Source organism: Suricata suricatta, chromosome 10 (genome assembly GCF_006229205.1).
Source record: "Suricata suricatta isolate VVHF042 chromosome 10, meerkat_22Aug2017_6uvM2_HiC, whole genome shotgun sequence".
Lineage (NCBI taxonomy): Eukaryota > Metazoa > Chordata > Mammalia > Carnivora > Herpestidae > Suricata > Suricata suricatta.
The window spans coordinates 19,377,498-19,398,862 of record NC_043709.1 but is presented as its reverse complement, the minus strand read 5'-3'; the positions used below and the strand labels follow the sequence as shown (position 1 = coordinate 19,398,862).

Sequence of the window (21,365 nt, the reverse complement as noted above, 5' to 3'; positions counted from 1 at the left end):
TGTGTGTTTGAGAGGAATAGAATAAATATTTGATATTAGTCCATATTTTTTAATGCAATTATATTCCAATTTTAGTTTATAAGTAAAACTTTATTCCATATGCCAAGGCATTTAAAATGGATAAGCAACTGGTTTTTAATAATCCTTGAGGAAGTTATAGAATTGTGTGGTAAAATTGGGAAAAGTTTAAGAAACTTTTATGTGAATTTGGAGCAATAGAAAAAAATAGTCTCTGAAACATTTTGGGTTGCAGGAAGGTTACAAATGCACTTTATTGCTACAAAGTAAATATAGTACCTGATTTAATGAGGTGGAAGTCTTTCCCATTAAATCCTGAATTCATTTTATCCCTTTCCCCTCCCTTACATCAAACATTTGCCACCTCTTATAACCTGTCATCCATAGCATGCCTCACAGAAGCCTGTCTTTGTGTTTGTTCTCTGATTTCCCCTACTGTCATTAATATATTATCATTTGCCTCCAAAAATAAAAAATAAAAAAATAAAAAACCTTTGTACGTGTCCTAGCCCTGTTCCTGTCCAGTGAGAGCCCTTTACTTTGCTCTCGGTTTTGTAGCAACCATGTTGTTTCCTTCTTGGACCCTTTGGTCTTTTTAAACTGATGAGAACAGATATTTCACGTGATCTTACACAAAAGGCTGAGAAGCCGTATCTTTGGTATTTTAATAAACACCTTATTTTTATCAGAGGACTCCTTGTGTGTAGTTCAGAAAGTCAAACAAGGCTAAAGACGGTCACTTGATTTCCACTCACATTTCCCTTACCGTATCGCCTGGGTTTTATCTTTTTCTGTTACTTCATAGTTTCTAATCATTTGAATATTCTGCTTTTCCTTGTTGCATTAGTTTTAGTCCTCAGCTGTAGACTTTTCTTATGGTAGATGGATTCTAGTTCTTTTATATGTCTCATTTTCTCAATAGAGTTACAGCACTAATTCTGGTTGGATTCCTATTCACCATATAATTAATCCTTCTAAACGGAGTATTTTACAATTATGTTTCCTTTTTTTTTTATACCTTTTAATTTTTCCTAAAGTTATAGACTGCCTGATTCAGGAAAAACTGGAAATTATTTTCCTTGAATAGATGGTCAATGTGTGTCTCTTCCAACAGCATTCTAAAATGCCTTTCACATGGCAAACTGTCAGAAAGCTTAGCTGCTTGAGTTTTGTTTGTTTGTTTGTTTGTTGTTTTTCCTTTCCTGGACACACTCCTGCTCGAGCAGTGCAAGTCTGAATGGGTTGCTTTCTCAGCCCTCTGCACAGATGGCATACTAGGACTTCCTCTTGCTTTTCTGCTATTTCCTGGGTCCCACCTCTTTCCCTTGTTATACTTTACTCTCTTATTTTGATGGTGCACATTTTCCAGAGGTTCTTTAGAAAGGGCGAGTAGAATTAAAATTTTGAGATTTAGTACACTGGGGAATGTCTTTATTCATATTGCTAGTAGGCTGGTTATGGAATTCTAGATTTTGTCATTTTCCGTCAGTTTTTCAGGCTTTGCTTCAAGGTCTTCTCGCTTTTATTGTTTCTGTGAAGAGGTCTAATGCCATTTTGATATGATCCTGTGTTTGTGATCTGTTTTTTCCCTCTGTGTAAGTATGAGAATCCTCTCTTCCTTAGATGTTCTGAAATGTCTATCTGTTAATAAATGTGATTTCCTTTTTATTTTTAGCTTTTCCTACCCAGCTTTCTCTTATACATTGAAAATTGCTTCTTGATTGATGAGGCTGCTGTCAAAGATGAAGCTCTGGCCATTTTGGCCAAGCTCATTCTGAACAAAGCAGCACCTCCTACCGCTGGCTCGATGGCAATTGAGAAGTACCCTCTGGTTTTCTCACAACAGATGTTGGGGTGAGTTCTAACTCTTTATTCCCCATAATGTTGGTAGGATTCCCCATTTTATAACGCATCAAGAATACTGTAAAAATTAAGATCTCTGTATTTAACTCAAAAGATCTGTATGATAGATTGTTCTGTGAAAAAAGCAGATGTAGAACAGTTGTTTAGTATGGTCCCATTTTGCAAAGTTAAAACAAAGTGTATATAAGCATCAGAAAAGACAACAAGGGTACACAAACAGGTTAACTTGGTTAACTACAGGAGGATGGAATGTGAAAGCAAAAAGTGACTATTGATTTTTTTAACGTTTTATTGTAAGATAAGTGTACATTCACGTGCAGTTGAAAGAAATAGCATGGGACGGCTAGGGGGCTCTGTGGGTGAAGTGTCTGACTCTTGGTCTCAGCTCACGTCTCCATCTCAGGGTTACGAGTTCGAGCACCATGATGGGCTCCATGTTGGGTGTGGAGCCCACTTTAAAAGAAAAGAAATAGGACAGAGAGGTTCTGTGTATTCTTCCCCCAGCTTCCCCCAGGGGTAACATCTTGCATAAGTTAACTGAGAGTCACAGCCATAAAATTGACATTTTTCAGATTATATCCGTTTTACACACACTTCTCTCCGGGTATGTGTGTATCTGGCTGTAGGGGTCTGTGCAGTTCTCTCACACGTGTAGGTTCATAACCGCCACCGGAGTCCAGATCCAGAGCTCTTCCATCACCACGAGGGTCTCTTGGGCGATCTTTTAATAGCCACACTCACCCTGATTCTCCATTCTCCATTCCTAACCCCTGGCAACCACTAACCTAGTCTCCATTTTTAGGATTGTGTCATTTCAATAATATTTCATAAATGGGGGTGCCTGAGGGGCTCAGTCAGTTAAGCGTCCGTCTTCAGCTCAGGTCATAATCTTGGTTTGTGGGTTCAAGCCCCACATTGGGCTCTGTGCTGACAGCTCAGAGGCCGGAGCCTGCTTCTGATTCTGTGTCCCTCTCTCTGCTCATCCCCTGTTCACACTCTGTCTCTCTCACTTAAAAAAATAATTTTAAATAAACATTTAAAAAAATTAAAAAACAGAGTATTAGATAAATGGAATTAAAGAGTACAGCTTTTGAGATTGTCTTTGGGTCATGCAGTTCCCATGAGACCCATCCACGTTGTGCGTGTCAGTAGCCCATCCCTGTGTTAGACATGTTTTTATGTGCTGGTTGCTGAGTCGCAGCCCATGGTGTGGATGGATGTAGCATACTCCATTCACTGAGTCCCTTGTGGAAAGACATTGGGCCACTAGTTTGGGGCCATTATGAATAAAAGCTGTTATGAACATTCATGTTTGTAACTTTTTGTTGCTTTTAGATAAATGCCCAAAAGTGGAATTGTTGAATTATATCATCCATACAAGTCTCATTTGATGAGAAACTGTCAGTAGTTATCCAATGTGTTTGTGCCATGTTATATTCCCACCAGCAGCCCGAGTGATCTGGTTTCTCTGTATCCTCTCCAGCATTTGGTATCATCGCTGTTTTTTAATTTTTTTGCCAGTCTGGTAGGATATGGTGAAATTTCATTGTTATTTTAAATTGCATTTCCTTAATGGCTAATGATATTGACCATCTTTTCATGGGTTTATTTTCTATCTATATATCCTCTTTAGTGAAATATCTATTAATTTCCTTGGCTCATTTTTTTTTCTTTTTTCTTTTTTTTTTTTTAAGTTTATTTATTTTGAGAGGAAGAACAAGTGCATGAACAGGGGAGGGACAGAGAAAGAGCATGAGAGAGAATCCTAAGCAGGCACTGCACTGTCAGTGAAGAGCCCAACACAGGGGTTGATCTCACAAACCTTGAGATCATGACCTGAGCCGAAATCAAGAGTCAGACACTTAACAGCTGTGCCACCCAAGCGCCCCTCCTTGGCCCATTTTCTAACTGGACTGTTCGCTTCCTTCATGTTGAGTTTTGAGAACACATTATATATTCTAGTTAAAGGTTTTATTGTCAGATGAATGGTTTGTACATATATTCTTCTAGTCGGTAGCTGGTCTTTGTTCCCTTAAGATGTTTTGCAGAGCAGCTTTAGATTTTGATGAGGTTCAATTGACCAACATTCCTTTTATGGGTATACTTTTGATGTCAAGTTCAAGAATTCTTTGCCTAGCTGTACGTCCTAGATATTTTCTCCTACTTTCTAAAGGTTTCATAGTTTTGTTTTACATTTAAGTCCATGATCCATTTTGAGTTAATTTTTATATAAGGTGTGAGGTTTAGGTCAAGTTCCTCTTTTTTGCTTGTGGATGCCTGCTGTTCTGGCAACATTTGTTGAAAAGGCTATTCTTCCTCATTGACCTGCTTTGCACCTTTGTCAGATCACTCGGGCATGTATGTATGGCTCTATTTGTGGGTTCTCTATTCTCTTCCATCGACCCGTGTGTTTCTCCTCCTCTAATACCACACTGTCTTACTGCACTAGATCTAAAATAAGTCTTAATCTTGAAAAAAATTCCTCCCATTCTATTCTTTTACAGATTGTTTCAGCTATTCCTTGTCTTTGCTGTTCTATATAAATTTTAGAAAAATCTTGTCTATGTATATAAAAAAACTTTGCTGGGATATTGTTTGGAATTGCCTTAAATCTATAGATCAGTTTAGGGGAGAATTTACATTTCCCTAAGGATACACAAAACTTTTAACTTTGTTTATGTCAGGAGGACAGGAATGGAAAGAAAGAAGTGACTGTTAACTTTTAGATTACATAACTTTGCATCTTTTGACTTGTTAAAGGAGCCTTAAAAGATTACTTTCTTAATTTCATTAAAAATAATACATACCCTTTAGAAGCTGAAAACGAGGTTTTATATAAATATGTGAGAGGATTCTGCTTACCATATTTCAACTAGTTGTGGGCGTATTTTTATAAATTATAGATGAGGAAGGCAGTTCCCTTATCATTCCTATGTGTTTATCCTTAAATTTCTTATTTTTCTGGCATTCGTGAGACTTCCTGCATTTATGTTTTGCTTTGGGACAGTAGGAATAGATGAACATTTCTTGAGTTTTTGCTGAGTACTCAGCTCTAGAGTATCACAGAATTCCTTGAGATGGGTGTCATCGTCCCCACGGTCACGCAGTGGAGTTAGTTATTGATTCTGGGTCAGTTTGAGATTCTGGAGGAATTCCTCTTCTTCACATGTTGCTCTCCTGCTGACCTTAAAAGTAGCTTCTCTCTATGAAAACAAGCTAACAGAATCTTGTTGGTTTTTCAACATACTGAGCTGACTTCTGTCCAGGAGCCTCTACAGTAAGTCTTCCTCTGCCTGCTATGAGTACAGAGCATCAAGCAAGGAGGAGGGCGGGGGGGGGGGGGGGGGGGGGGGGGGGGGGGGGGGGGGGGGGGGGGGGGGGGGGGGGGGGGACTTGAGAGGTAGGCCAGGGTGGGGCCTCCTAGGGTGAAACAGAGAGTATGGATCTTACTGAGGAGCTAATCGGCAGGTGTGATGAAGCAGGGGAATGACTTGGCAAGGAACCACCCACCTTTTCTTCAAGTAGCTCAGTGTTTTCTTGTAAGGTTTTTGCAGATTGTTGATTGGTGGTTATTACTAGAAAAGACTGCGGTGACTTTCAGAAATCGCCAATGAAATTTATCTATTATAATTTCTGAACATTCAATATCCTGGTAAGAATGAAACAAAAAAGATTGCAGCTTTTCAGTCAATTTTAATGATAACAGGGTGCAGTAATAAAAACCTGGTATTTTGCTTCTGTTGTGTAACAATCTCATCCAAACTGGACATGGAGGCTAAATTATCAAAACAAATGATTTAGTTACTGTTTCTATGACTTTTTTTTCAATTAGATTTCTGTCTTTCAAATAGTACAGGTGTAGTTCATTGACAAAAAGGAAAAGAGGCAAACAAGAATAGCGCCAAAGCAACAGACAACTAAACTTAAATGTCATTTCAGAAAATGTTATCAAGGAAGACTTCATCAGATTAGAAGTTACTTCTAAATCATAATCACTTCAGTGGCGTTTGCCAGATTCACCACTATGTGCAACATCATTCTACATTTGTAAAGTCAGAAAATTCGTGTCAAAAAGGAAGGGGGGACTAGAGGAAGTTTGTTCATTATAATTAATTACCTCTCCCGTTTTTAAAAACATGTCCATCAGCAGAATGTACAGAAAAGAGGGAATCAGAAATAATACCTAAAACTGGAAAAGACTTGCTTTAAGTTATGAAGCAAATTAAAATAGAGAATAGAAGGGGCACGTGGGTGGCTCAGTTGGTTAAGTGTCCGACTCTTGAATTTGGCTCAGGTCAGGATCTCACGCGGTTGGTGAGGGTGAGCCCTGCGTCGGCCTCTGAGCTGACAGTGTAGAGACTGCTTGAGATTCTCTCCCTCTCTCTCTGTTCCTCCCTCATACTCAGGCACGCCCGCGCGCACTCTCCCAAAAAAAGAAAAAAGCTTTAAAAAAGGTAGAGAGTAGAAGAAAGTAGAACCAAAGGAGTTGAAAAAGCCTCTCGCTGAAAGTCTGGCAACATCTCACATTTGTTTACTTATATTCAACCTCCGCCCCCAGTTTGCGCCTCCCCACAAATGTTCTGCGCATGGAGAAGAGCCAGTTTTATTTCAGACTTCAGAGGGCAAGAGCAATTGTATTCCCTCCTCTTTTCAACATTCATTTTTCTTCTCTTCCTTCAGATCCTGTGTAAGGCAGAAGAAGACTAGATCCAGGGGAGGAAGAGAAGAGATCCCAGTGCTGGACCACCTCTTATCTCTGATTCAGTTACCCACCAATGAAGATCCCACTTACCGTTCACGTTCTTGGGCAGCCCTTGTTGTGTTACCGCATGTTAGGTAAGAAAATAAACTGTGGGTAATTTTTAAAGAGATGCTGAGTATGGTAATTTAAACACATATTAACCATTCCTTCCTAGTCCCTGAAAAAGCCATTGACTGTGGGTCTGAACCTTACCCTTTTTTCTCCCTACTTCTCGGACAGACCTCTTGAGAAAGAGAAGGTGATTCCACTTGTCACATGCTTCATAGAGTCACTCTTCATGAATGTTGACAGAGGGAGCTTTGCAAAAGGTCAGTTACAATCCCCATTTGTTCTCTTCTTTCTTTTCTGGCACACCCAAAGTAACTATAAACACACAGAATACCCGAGAATAGTGCTAGCATTGTGCTCTGGCATAGCCCCCGATGTGGTAAATACAGAAGAAAGAAGATAAGATGGCCGTGTTGTGCTTGTCCCTCAGAATGCGTGACCGGCTCAGGGCGGCTTGAACACAAGCTGAATCTGAAGAGGAAGTGTTAGGAGGGTGCCATGATGTATGACTCCTCATTTTCAAGCCCCAGCTTGTATAATTGTTCTCTGTCTCCCATGTGTACTCTATCCCTGGTGCACACCTTATACTCCATTTGCTTCCATTTGCTCATCCCAAGCAAGATTCTACATTTTACAGCTACCCTTTTACATGTGTTCCTTCTACCAGACCTTTCTAGGCCTTTGTCACTTGGTGAACTCTTAATTTTTGTTCAAAACTCAGTTCAAGCACAACACCTCCAGGAACACCTACTTGATTTCCTGGCAGAATTGGGCTGCCCTGCCCAGAACAGCCTTTCCTGTTGTATACTTGAACATCTCCTACTAGTGTGAGGACAGCAGTTTGAAAGTATGTTTTGCTTTATTCTAATACAGTATTTTCTAATGTAATGTATAATAGTTCATTCATTTACATATTAATTTGTTAGGTTCTCTGTTCAATACTGAGCAGACACATTAGAGAGTAAAGTACTCACTGCAGTTGAAAGGCTTAATAGCAGCATGTGGCTAGTGGCTGCCATATTGGAGTGTAGCCCAAGTATAGAACATTTCTGTCCTTGCAGAAAGTTTTATCAGATAGCATCATTCTGGTATCTAGAGCAGGGGTTGGCAAAATTTTCATGTAAAGGACCAGGTAGTAAATATTTTAGGTTTTGTATATCATATTGAGTCTTTGTGACATATTCTTTATTGTTTGTTGTTTTAAACTACCCTTTAAAAATGTAAAAAAACATTCTTAGCTAATAGACCATCTAAAAGCAGGTTACCTATGAATCTGACTTATGGGCCAAAGTTTGCCAGCCTCTAGTCTAAGATTAAATGAACGCCTAATTAAAAGAATAATATATTAGCTTTTGAAAAGTATCTCCTCCTCCTATTTTGCTAATGCCTGTGAGTAGAACCATTGAACTTCTTCCTCATCTTATTAGTTGATGGAACATAACGTTTCGAGTCTCTATTTTTGAATATATTTTTCTCTTAAGAAAGCTACAATATAAGACTTGGGAACCTTCTCTTTTCAGGTCCTGCCTGTTTCTTTTGACATTTGTTACCACTTCACTTTCATTTAGGAACTCCTAGAAATAGCAAATGTTGGAAAAGTGAGATGCCTGGAAGTTATTGTGTCAGGAATAAGTTATGGGGCTCTCCTGTTTTTCTGCCCTTAGGAAACTCATTTGTTCTTTGTCAAGCTGTAAATACGCTGCTAAGTTTGGAAGAATCTTCTGAAATTCTGCATTTAGTTCCTGTGGAACGTGTGAAGAATTTAGTATTGTAAGTAAACATGTCTCCCATATCTTAATCATGAGTAATTTATAAAAGCTTCTGTTGTTGCGAAAGCTTGGGCATAATAAAAGTCCTTATTTTGATCTATTTTATACCCAAGTTGTACTCATATTAGAAATTTATTATTGATTTAAATCCTTAAAATTAAGTACATTTTTTACATAGTCTTTAAATGCAGATTCATCTTTGTAGAGAGATTTTACGATGTGGGTGAACTAGGGTTGTAGAGGGTAAGGGCATATAATGCTGATTATTCCCAACCGTATAACTTGCAGAGTTGACCTTTTGTGACTCCTGAGTGGTGCCAACATACACATTTCCACTACACTCATTCTGTCTCATCCTGATATGATCACCATTTCGGAAAACTTTCCTGTGGTCCTTTTACTCCATACCCAAACAACCCAGGTTTTTTGTTTTTGTAAGTGTGTGTCAGCCAGCTCTTGAATTTGGTAGTAGTTCAAGGCTGTTACTAGGGAGCCATGTTCTTGTCAGCTTAGTGCGGTTTCAAGAGGTCATGCCTTTTGAAAACCTGGTAAAGTTGGCTTCCTTTTCTAGAGGGTAATCCATTTTAGTCCTGTGCTTTTTTTTTAAGAGAGTGCATGCAACCCGGAGAGGAGGGAGGGGCTGAGGGAGAAAGAGAATCTTAAGCAGGCCCCACAGCATAGAGCCTGATGCAGGGCTCAAAACAGATTTATTCATTTACTTCATTCAGTAAATATTCATTTGCTTTGCTTAGGTACCAGGCCCTGTTCTAGGCAGTGGGAGACATAGTGAATGAAACACACAAAATACCCTGCCTTCATGGAGCTGCCATTCTAGCAAAAAGAAACACTGAGCACGATAAATAAGTGAGATTTATAGCACATTAGACAGTGGCAAGAAAACTAAAGGAAAGTCAGGATACGGAGAGTTTAGAGGTTGGAGACAACAACAATTTTAAATAGAGAAGGCCTCACCAAGAAGGAGACCTGAGCAGAAACCCAGAGCAGAAGGGAGTAAATCATGAGGGTATCTGGGCTCTGGGGCTCTCTGTGTTCCTGACCTGGGGGACTTGAGTGCCACCACTGGGGGGGGGCCCGGGGTTGGGACGGGGTGTACCCTGCAAGGAGCGATTGGCAGCTGAGCAGAGCGAGGGGTGAGTAGTAGAAGATGACAATGAGGTGGTGGCCATGACCGACAGTGTATGACATGTGGCCATTGTGGGGCTTTGGCTTCTACTCTGACTGAAAGGGAAGGAAGCCATAGGAGGAATTTTGGCAGGAGAATGACTAGGCTTGAGCGGGACCACCCTGGCTGCTGTGCTGAGAACAAAGTAGACCAGTTAGGAGACTTACTGTAGTAATCCAGAGTCTCTTTCCATTTCCAAATCTGGACAGAGCTGGCAATTCTTCATGGTTCCTCGAATTGGTTTACATTCCTTTAAGTTTTTCTTTGCTAATATCCTATATCTCACATTATACGTTCCCTTTTTCACTTTATTGATCTGTTTAAACTTCTCCTGCTATATTCTTTGGTATAAACAATTTAAAGCATCTGTAGAGGTTTTGAAATAAAAAGGCACACATAACACAGGGATTAGTATGTCCCCTGCAGAAGGCCAGCCAGCCTCCCAACCAGGTGGCATTTAGCCTTGGAGGCCTGGAAACCTCTAACAGGAGTAGATCCAGCTTTGAAAGTGGAGGCGTCAACTTGCAATCATGAAAGCTTTAGCTGCAAGCCTCTGTGCTTGGTGCCGTGCTAGCTACTGGGTAAGCACGTAGGTTTCACAGCCAAGACAGCTTGGATTAGAATCTTATCTTTACCATCTACCAGCCGTGCAGCCTTGGGTGGGTTTATTAACCTCAACTTCATTCTCTCTCAAAAGGGAATAGTAAGCACTTCCCTTGTAGGTATTAAGTTGAACACCACATCCGGTCATGGCGTCATACAAATTGCATTTATTGTGTCCTTACGTGCCAGTCTCCGTGCTGAGTACTTCATGTCCATTATTTAATCCTCACAGCAGCTCCATGAGGTATAGGGATTGCTGTCGTTATAGATGGGTGCACTAAAGTTCCATAGTAAGTTCAGAATCTAACTGCTCAGCACTCGCTGGCACCCTGGTCTAAAGCACCATCTCTTTCCTGGGTTATTGCATTAGCCTCCGAACAAGCCCCCTTGTATCTGTCCTTGTCCCGCCGTTCTGTTTTATGTCTCCCAACTGTATGGTACTATTAAATGAAGGACCAATTATGGCACTCTTTTGCCGACAGTGATTGTCAACTAGCGGTGATTCTGGAGATAGTTTGGGTTGTCACAACTGGGGGTTGCTATTGGAATCTAGTAGGTGGAGGCCCTGGATGTTGCTAAGCACCCTACAGAGCAAAGGATGGCTTCCACAGCGAAAAATTTATGGCCCAAAATGTCAGTCATGCCGCTATGAGAAACCCATCTTACTCAGCATAAAGTCTGGTCCTTTTCCTGTTCCCTAGAGCTCTGTAAGATCCAACCCCTGGCTACTTCTGACCTTACCCCCAGCCACTCTTCCTTGTTAACTCCCTCCCAGCTGGACTGGTCTGCTTGATGCTCCTCTTTCAAATAAGCACACCTGTCTGGTACTTGGCATTGCTGTTCTCTCTGCCTAAATTGCTTTTCTTCCAGATATCAGTGTCTCACTCACCTCCTCAGGCCCTGCCTGCCATGACCACCCCAGTATCAAATCTATTCCCTTTCAGCCCTCCTCCTGCCCTGCACAACCAGTTTCTCAGTCTTGACTTTCCTTTGTTTACTTTTCTCCACTCATCAGTGTCATACATACTTTATTAGTTTATTATCTTGGCTACCTTCTCTTGTTAGAATATAAGCTCCAGGAGAATAGGGACTTTGTTTTTTGTTTACTGCTGTATCCAGTGTCTAGAAAGGTCACTGGCATATAGTAGATCCTCACTAAATATTTGTTGAGGGAGGATGACACCCAAAAGTTAAGTAGTCTTGTGCAGACGGACACTGCTGATGGATAGTGGAGCTGGCTTCAAACTTGGGCGACCCTACCCCTGAGCCTGTGCTGGACCCTCCTCCTCTGTACCATGTCCTCATTAGCTCAGTTCCTGGCACATGAAAAACACTTAGTAAATATTCTGTATTTCCTTTTATGTCATTGTCATTTATAACTGTGTAGATTAAAAAAGCAGCATTATGGGCACCTGGGTGGCTCAGCCAGTTAAGTGTTTCTGACTTCGGCTCAGGTCATGATTTCATGGTTAGGAATTTGAGCCCTGCATCAGGCTCTGTGCTGACAGCTTAGAGCCTGGACCCTGCTTCAGATTCTGCATTTCCCCCTCTGTCAGCCCCTAACCCACTCACGCTTTGGTTTTCTCTCTCTCTCTCAAAAATAAATAAACATTAAAAAAAAAATGGGGTTTTAGTTAAAAAAGCATATTCTATGAAGTCTTGCCATTTGCAACAACGTGGATGGAACTAGAGTGTATTATGCTAAGAGAAATAAGTCAGAGAAAGACAAATATATGATTTACTCATGTGGAATTTAAGAAACAAAACAGACAAACATAGGGGAAGGGAAGGAAAAATAAGGTACAGAGAGGGAGGCAAACCATAAGAGACACTTATATTCAAGGAACAAACTGAGGGTTGCCGGTGGGGTGCTGGGTGGGAAGATGGGCTAGATGGGCAACGGGCATTAAGGAGGGCACTTGTTGGGATGACCCCTGGGTGTCATATGTAAGTGATGAGTCACTAAATTCTACTCCTGAAGCCACTATTGCACTGCGTGTTAACTATAACTTGGATTGAAATTTAAAAAATGAATAATTTTTTAAAATGGCATATGCTCATCCCATCGTATGCCCTTGATCTCATTACTCACTGTTGCAAGGCCTCAGATTCTTTCTTTATCTCTAAAATGGTGCCGAATGTCTGCATAAGACTTTCACCTCGGTCTCTTCTACAATTCCTTTACCAGTGATAATTTTCTGTAGTTCTGCTACAGTCTAAATACCCAGCTGTGTGGCACAGTTTGGGTCTAATAAATAATCTTGTTGCAGAACATTTCCTGTGGACCCATCTGTGTTGCTGTTAGCCGATCTCTATTATCAGAGATTATCCTTATGTGGCTGCAAAGGGCCACTTTCTGAGGAAGCTTTAATGGAATTATTTCCCAAGTTACAAGCGAATGTTTCGACTGGCATATCCAAGGTAATGGTGTTTTGTGGTGTGTTCTCAGTCTCTCATCTTTTGATTCTATATGTATTGCCAGTGGTTGTCAGAATTCCTGGATCGGAAAATGCTGCTAGGGGGTGATTCTGTTTGAAGAAGTGATTCCTAAATTGATCTACAAGCTGATTGCAGCCAGGTTACTCAGGGAGCTTAATAAAAATACAAATCTGGGTCCTCACAGGCCAGAGTTCTGATAAGTAGGGCCGAAACTAAAAAATCTGTATAGTTTTTAAAGCCCTCTAGGTGATTTTGCTGGGTGCTCGAGTGTATAGAAATAACTGAATACGTTTGTTACATAGGGATAACAATCACTAATCGCAACAGGATTGTAAATTTAATCAGCTCCTTTGCCCTTATTTACAGAGATGCTTGTACTGTCGTAGTTGAAGTAAAAACATGGTTCTATGGGCAACCTTACCTTCTCCGTCTACTCTGGTCATTACTTGTTCCATGTACTCTTTGATTAAGGTCTTAGTTGACATCAATATGAAATAATGTATAGAATAACATGTATCTCTCTGACAAGTTTTACATTTTCCTTACTGCTGTAAAACTTAGATCTCACTGGCTGTTAATCAGTTTCTTCCGTGTAAACTTTGAAGTTTGAAACATGCCTCTTACTTTCTCTAGATTCGGCTTTTGACCATAAGGATCCTAAACCATTTTGAGGTTCGACTTCCAGAACTGATGGAGGTATTTTAACTGTTCAATTTTGATAACTTTTTAAAAGCATTACTCATTTTTTAATTTCTGAAGTGATACTTTTGCAGAAAATTCAAACACTGTTATAGAAATACCTATCCTAAAAACTGAAATTGTTGTTACAATTTTTACTCCCGCCCACACTGAAAATTCACAGGTAGTTGGTGAATATTCTTTCAGATCTTTTGTATCCACATGTATAATTTAAACAGCATCAGGGAGGTTTTGCCATTATCAGTACCTCTAAGCCTACCTCTTTTTTTTTGAAGTTTAAAAGGATGCCAGTGTTTCAAATATCTTACATAACCAGTTCTCTGTTGATGGATTTTTAGGTGGGTTGTTTGGAGTTTTGCAGCATTTCCAATAAAATAGTAGTGAACATCCTTATGCTGATATATTTGAATAGGGAAATATTCCCATAATGCATATTATTACATCTAGAAGTAGAAATTATAGAAGTAGAATCGTATAGTGGAAGTGTATACATTTTTATTTCAACAGATATAAAAATGTGTACACTTTTATTTCAACAGATGTTGCCAATCGATTTGAGTCATTCTGGAAATGAGTTTCCTGTTTTTTCCTTGTCATTTCTTTGCTAGACACTATTCTTAAATTAGATTCTAACAAAATAATTTGCATGAGGAAAAATGAATCATTTACCCCCCAAAAAAGTGTTGCTTATTTAATTTACAACATGAACATATTCCAGTTTTTCTTTTTTAGAACTTTGGCCACATTTCATGTTCTTTTTGGGAAATCAAAGTACTGACCTGCCTCCTTGGTTTTCTCCGTTCACTCAGGATCATGGGCTCTCAGAGCGTCAGTCTGCCTTTGCTATACTGCGCCAGGCTGAACTTGTTCCAGCAACTGTGAGCGATTACAGAGAGAAGCTTCTTCATTTAAGAAAACTCAGACATGATGTGGTGCAGGCTGCCGTCCCCGAGGGGCCCTTACAGGAGGTATGAAACAGTGGCCATGGTTTTAAAACTTAATTTATGCTTTTTGATCTGTTTAGCTGGCTTTTGGAAAGAGAAACATACCAAGTTGTTTAAAAAAAATGTTTTTCATTTAAACTAGGTAAGTCTCCATTTTCTTAGATACTTTGAATTAAATGGCTCTGCCATCCTTTCCCGAAGTGGAAATAACTTCCTGTCCTCCCTCTGAATACATGCATAATATGTGAAGGTAGGTGCAACAGGAGTGAGTGCTCAGCAGCACTTTGAAGACCTGACCTTCTCCTGGTGTGTTCACTGCTGCGGGACGTCAGGCCTCTACCTTCTGTGTTGGGGATTTTTCGGACATGACCCTTGAGGATGGATCACAGATCCCTTTGGGAGTAAGGCCAAGTGGAGGCGTTCCCGTTAGATCAGAGCAGTTCTGCTCTTTACCTGTCTTATTATATTAGTGTCCTGTGTTACGTTTCATTTGGAAAAAAGGGCTCTGCTGCTAAAATACTAATAAACACTGTACCCCCAAATGATATTAAAACTACCATTCTATACGATACTTCCCCGGCACGTGGAGATGTGAGTGATGACAGTCATTCTCAAAGGTGACTGAGAAAACTTTAGACCCTCTGAACTGCATGCCACCAATGCACAGTGTTGACAACTCAGCCATCTGCTCTCAGAGCCCCAGCTGCCACGTGTGTACCATCTTGGGCTCTTTGGTATCTGTATTTTGCAGCCTACTGTTCAAGTTTTGTCTTACAAGGTGATGGTAATAGCAGTGTCTGTTAGGTGGGAATTTAATCACGAGTCAGATCTGTTTATTCAAATGCTATATCCTTTGTGAACATCTGGAGTGAGTTTGAGTACTTTTGCATTAGTGATTCTTCTCTGTTAAATAGCGAGTGACATTTTGGGGAGAGTCAGAAAATTATTATCCATCACATTTGGGTTGGTACCTACAACTTGTTACTTAAAGCACAAGCTTCTTGCCAACCTCTGACTGTCTGAGTTGGGAATTCATATTTCATGCATTCTGTAGTTACTAACCCATTTACTAAACTAGTTTCCTATAACCATAGGTGCCGCTTCGTTATTTATTAGGCATGTTGTATGTTAACTTCAGTGCCCTCTGGGATCCTGTTATTGAACTCATAAGGTAAGAATGGGTTAAATGGATGATGTTATATGTTAAATACTACAGAGTGATGGGGCCGGTATTATACTCCTGGTATGTGTGATTTAAATGAATCGGTGTGTAATATTTGTAGCTACCTTAAATCCTTTGTGGGACAAGGTGAAGAAACAATAAACATCAGTCATTCTCTCTAATATCAAGTTTTTCAGCAGTTCAGATGTTACATGTATGTATCTTTGTGCTTTAAAATAACTTCAGAGGACTTTGTTTACTTGATATGATACATCTGTATTGTTAAATTCTTTTTTACAGTGACAAGATATTATATAATAATTGTAAAATTTTATTTATATGTATTGAGTCAGTGAGCCAAACTTTAATTTAAAAATAATGACTTTTTAAAACTCTAGGTATCTAGTATCGAAAATTCCCTTAGTTCTAAAAAGGACCTCAATAATCATATAGAAAATACATATTTGGTGCCTCACATGTGGTCTGTCCTTTTGCAGACCTCTGTCTTCAGATGGTCTACTCTGGTTTTTTGTCCAATTAGAAATATATCTTGTGTGACCTCTGAAAACCATAACCATTAGTTGTTATTGACAGAAGTAGAATAAACAAATCTCTTTCCAATTTGGAACCAGTTTGCATTTTACTCCCCTTCAGAATCATCGAACCATTCTTCTGAAAACAAGGCCTTCTAACATCAACTTCATAATTTCATTTATTGCACTTAAGAATCTGATACATGTGTTAGTAATAGCCCACTATCAAAAATGTTGACTTCTTGGTTGCTACATGCCTTTCATGGTTCTCCATGGCTGGCAAGGCCGTCTTCCTGTTAGATACATCTGTCTGTCTGAAAACTATTTTTCATGGATAGTCAGCAGCATATACAGTTCATGGCTTGTGTAATGGTTATCCACCTTTGCCTAGCAGTCTGTACTTTGCCCAGGGACATCCCTATACTCCGAGGGGCGGTGATGACTGGGAACTGGAGACTGAACTTTGCTAAGAAGCCCTTTAATCCGGGCTGGCACGGGCCGCACACATGCCCTTAGAATGCTGAAAAGTGGCTTAGGAGAAAGGGAGGCAGAAGTCCAGCCTGTGTCACTGCCTTCTGCTCAGTAGAGCTGTTGGCTGAGACCTGCTTAAGAGTCTCTCCTGGCCCCTCATCTGTTCAGGAACACACACACACACACACACACACTCTATCAATCACAACCTGCTGCAGCAGCAAAATGGGTTGGGCTGTGGCATTAGTAAAGATGATATCCAGTCTCCAAATATTAAAAAAAAAAAAAAAAAAAAGGCTCTTGCCCTCACCTGTGCCTCTGACCCGGCATCCCATGCTGCTCAGGAAGGGCCGGACCTGCTCCTTCAAACTCCATAGTCTGTGACCCCAGAGAGCTGGGCCAGGGCGCTCATGCTCCTGGCTGGGTGCTGGTGAATTTTTACCCCCTCCCTGCAGCCCACCTGGTCAGGCACAGGTGAGAGTAAAATGTTAGCAGGAAAAAAATCATATTCTTAGAAAAGTGATGACAGAAAACACAAAGATTCTGAGGCTCTTGTTCCTAAGATAACTATATTATATAAACACATGATTCATCTAATTTCTCTTCAAATTCTGAAAGGTATGTTTCATGTGTTTATTTACTTTGTCCTTATGTTAATGATATGTATATTTTGGTGGAGGAAAACCAAAACTTAAAAAAATTTTTTTAACCTTTTATTTTTTGAGAGACAGAGCACAAGGAGGGGAGAGGCAGTGAGAGAGGGAGACACAGAATCCAAAGCAAGCTCCAGGCTCTGAGCTGGCAGCACATTCCCTGATGTGGGGCTCGAACCCACAAATGCGAGATCATGACCAGAGCCAAAGTCAGACCCTTAACTGACTGAACCACCCAGGCATCCCTGAAAACACACTTTAAAGTTAGCTAAGGAGTCCTCTACTTTCTTTTCACGTGCCATACCTCATACCTGATGCCCCGTTCCCATTACTTTGCCTTTAAAAATAGTCTTCTTAGGGCACCTGGGTGGCTCAGTTGTTTGAGTATTTGACTCGATTTGGCTCAGGTCATAGTGTCACAGTTTAGTGAGTTTGAGCCCCACGTTGAGCTCTGCACTGACACCACAGAGCCTGCTTGAAATTCTCCCTCTCTCTGCTCCTTCCCCACTTGTGCTGTTTCTGTCTCTCTCAAAATAAAGATTCTTTAAAAAAAAGCCTTCTTATAAGGGATCCACTTATGTTTTAAAAAGTATCCTCTAGTACTTTATGACTACAAAAATAATTCCTCCTCAAAAACTTAAAACTGAAATACCATATGATTCAGTAAGTCTACTACTGGGAGCACCTGGGTGGCTCAGTCAGTTAAGTGCCCAACTCTTCTTTTAAAAATGTTTATTTATTTTTGAGAGAGAACAAGCAGGGGAGGGACATAGAGAGAGAGAGACACAGAAGCCGAAGCAGGCTCCAGGCTCTGAGCTGTCAGCACAGAGCCTGACACGGGGCTTAAACTCGTGAACCACCTGAGCCGAAGTCGAAGTCGGCCACTTAACCAACTGAGCCACCCAGGTGCCCCAAGTGTCCAACTCTTTAATTTTAGCTCAGGTCATGATCTCACGGTTCATGAGATTGAGCCTCATGTTGGGCTTGCATTAACAACATGGAGACCGCTTGGGATTCTCTCTCCCTCTTTCTCTGCCCCTCCCTCTCTCTCTTTCAAAATAAATAAGTAAACATTTAAAAAATAAGGATTCCATACTGGGTGTTTACCCAAAGACAACAAAAACATTAATTCAAAAAGATAGATATTAATTGCAGTGTTATTTACAATAGCTCTAAGTGTCCATCAGTAGGTGAGTGGATGAGAAAAATTTAGTATATGTGCATGATGGAATATTACACAGCCACAAAAAGGATGAGATCGTGCCATTTGAGACAACAACATGGGTGGACCCAGAGGGTATTATGCTAAGTGAAATAAGTCAGCCTGAGAAAAGCAAATAGATGATTCCACTTATAGAATCTTCTTAAAAATGAATAAACAAACAAAAAGCAGAATTAGACCTACAAGTATAAAGAAAAAACTGATGGTTGTCAGAGGGGAGGGAATGGAGGACGGATGAGCAACATGGGTAAAGGGGAGTGAGAGATACAGGTTTCTAGTTATGGAACCAATAAGTGATGGGAATGAAAGGCAGAGCTTAAGGAATACAATCAATGGTATTGTAACAGCAATGTAATGGGGCAGATGGTAGCTACACTTACGAGCACAGCACAGTGTATAAACCTGTCAAATCAGGTTATGCACCTGAAACTAATGTAACATTGTGTGTGTCAACTGCATTGAAATTAATAAAAATTCCAGCTCAGTGCAGGCATTTTGAAAAACATAAAAAAGTACAAAAGGTGTTTAAGCCCTATATTCAAGGATAACCTAATTAAATTTTAGTTTTAGCCTTTCACTTTTCTTCTTCCTATGAGAGATCTTTAAAAAGGATTATTACCACATATTTTATTTTGTGATCTTTTCTCTTAGTTCTCATGCACATGAAATGGACAATAAGCAATTTTGGAAAGTCTACTATGAACATCTAGAAAAAGCAGCTATTCATGCTGGTATGTAATGGGAAGTGAAGGGGAGGCTTGGAAAAAAGTTGTTTAACTATTTAACTTTTTAATGCTTAATTGTGCATGAAATAGATAAACAGAAATGAGTAATGTATTATCTTGATAACCTTTAGATATATTTTATTGTTTCCTCATATTACTAGAGCAAGAAATCCCCTCACAAGAGGAAACTCATAGGACAAATGTTACCACTTCTCTAGTGGTTCTAATGACTTTTTTTCTTGCAGAAAAAGAACTGCAAAATGATGTAAGAGATGAGAAGTCCATTGGAGATGAATGTTGGGAGCAGCCTCAGGAAGGAGATGTTGGGGCTCTTTATCATGAGCAGTTAGAGTTGAAAACTGACTGTCAGGAAAGACTGGACCACACCAACTTTCGATATTTGCTCTGGAGAGCTCTGGCAAAATTCCCTGAGAGGGTAGAGCCACGGTCCAGGGAACTTTCCCCGCTTTTCTTGAGGTTTATCAAGTAAGTATTCCATTCGAGAAACATGTTCCCAGTAGAGTGTGAGGAAGAGAAGATGCAAAGTCTTAAGCTCCCAAGCAGGTTGAGTTTTTTTTAATATGTCCACCACATTTTCACACCATTGGCTCATCTGTAAAGCACTGGTTCCCTAAGATAACAACTTGGTTTTTTGCCACTTAATTTTACATAAGTCAAAAATTAGCCCTCAAAATGTATTCATAAAAATTCCAGGGTAAAAAACAACCAAACAAACAAAAAACTAAAGGGGTAGCCGGGTGACTCAGTCAGTTAAGCATCCAGTAGTTCAGGGGTTCAAGGCCCGCATTCAGCTCTGCGCTGACAGCTCAGAGCCTGGAGCCTGCTTTGGATTCTGTGTCTCCCCTCTGTCTCTGCCTCTCCCCTGCTTGCGCTCTGTCTCTCTCTCTGTCTCTCTCTCTCTCTCTCTCTCAAAAATATATAAACGTTAAAAAGACTTTTTAATTGAAAGATATAAAAATAACAATTCCATGTTACAAAATAAGAAAAGCTCATTGAATTAAATCAATGTATAAAGGCTTTGTTATTTTTTGCCTTGTGTGTTGTTTCATTGCCTGCTTGGGGCTCTAATGTGTTTTCCAGTAACCCAACCCCAGCATTGTTTTGTTTTGAGTAGATAGGCTGTGTACGAGTTGGATTACTTTAAAACTCTAAAGATAAGGGATATGATGTACAGAATAGGACTAATATTCAATAAAGAGTATGTTTTCTAATAGTATTTGAAATAGTATTCTAATACTATTTGAATAGTATTCATTATATGGGAAAGTGCCATAGGTATAGCTTAGCAAGCTACAAACCACAGAATGCTTGGCTTGTTCAAGGAATAGCAAGAAAGTCTGAGTGGCTATAGCAGTGACCCTGGGAGACAGTAGTTCGAGATCAGGCCAAAAACTTAACAGGAGACCAAATTTTGTAGAACGTTTAGGTGACAATAAAGAACTTGTTTTTTTTCTGTTAGTGAAATAGAAAGCGATCAGAAGGCTTAAACAGAGGGGTGACATGACTTAAATTTTCTTAAGGATTTTTCTGGCTGTCATGTCGAGAATAGACAGTCTGGGTGGTCAGAGCAGAGAGACCAGCTTCAGAGACGAAGGAAGTCCAGGCCGGAAATGGCAGTGACTTGACCAGGGTTGTAGTAGTACAGCTGATGAGGGGTGGTCGAATCCTGCATATCTGGGGGAGGATTTCAGTTCAGTAAAATACAGTTTTGGAGGATTACACCTAGAACAGCCTGTGTTGTTGGTCGGCCAGCAGATCGGATGTATAGGTGTTTTGGGGTGGGAGGAGGGGAATGTTGGTACAGGAAGGTGAAAGGAGAGGAATTAGGGATGTCTCTGAGGTTTTGAGCTGAGCAGCTGGAGGAAGAGAGTCACCATTTACTGAGATTGGGAGGAATGCACAGTTTGAGTTTTGTGGAGATCAGGAGTTCATTTTTCTATGTGTGAAGTGTGGGATACTGAACAGCCATCTCAGGGGGGATGTTGAATAGGCAATGGAATTTGGAGTTTAAAGTTGGAGGGAAAGGTCTGGCCTAAAGATTATAAATTTGAGAGTCATCAGTAGACACGATTTTTAAGTCATGAGACCAGGAATGAGGTGTAAATGTAGAGAGAGGAGACCTCTAAGGACTGATAACCAAGATTTAGAGGTTAGTAGATAAAGAACCGGCAAAGGAAGCCAGGAAAGAATGACTGAAGAACCAAGACCGTTTAGCCTCCCAGGCGCCACATGAGGTAAGCATTTCGAAAA

At 40.2% G+C, this 21,365-nt stretch overlaps 1 protein-coding gene and 1 long non-coding RNA gene across 4 annotated transcripts in view; one reads left to right on the top strand and one right to left on the bottom strand.

Annotated features, from left to right (window-relative positions):
- The window catches only part of UTP20 (UTP20 small subunit processome component), a 95,757-nt gene that overhangs the window by 12,865 nt on the left and 61,527 nt on the right, over positions 1-21,365 (top strand). For all 3 annotated transcript variants that reach the window (XM_029953638.1, XM_029953639.1, XM_029953637.1), the window contains exons 12-21: positions 1,694-1,872; positions 6,562-6,717; positions 6,863-6,951; positions 8,356-8,461; positions 12,517-12,667; positions 13,319-13,381; positions 14,194-14,352; positions 15,423-15,499; positions 19,021-19,100; positions 19,340-19,580. In XM_029953638.1, the coding sequence (XP_029809498.1) occupies positions 1,694-1,872; positions 6,562-6,717; positions 6,863-6,951; positions 8,356-8,461; positions 12,517-12,667; positions 13,319-13,381; positions 14,194-14,352; positions 15,423-15,499; positions 19,021-19,100; positions 19,340-19,580 (1,301 nt within the window). The remainder of the gene's footprint in view (positions 1-1,693; positions 1,873-6,561; positions 6,718-6,862; positions 6,952-8,355; positions 8,462-12,516; positions 12,668-13,318; positions 13,382-14,193; positions 14,353-15,422; positions 15,500-19,020; positions 19,101-19,339; positions 19,581-21,365) is intronic.
- LOC115303747 lies at positions 2,212-6,708 on the bottom strand. Its single transcript, XR_003914222.1, has 3 exons — positions 6,674-6,708; positions 5,392-5,530; positions 2,212-2,334 (listed from the first exon to the last, which is right to left on the bottom strand). It is a non-coding gene; the product is annotated as an uncharacterized LOC115303747 (long non-coding RNA).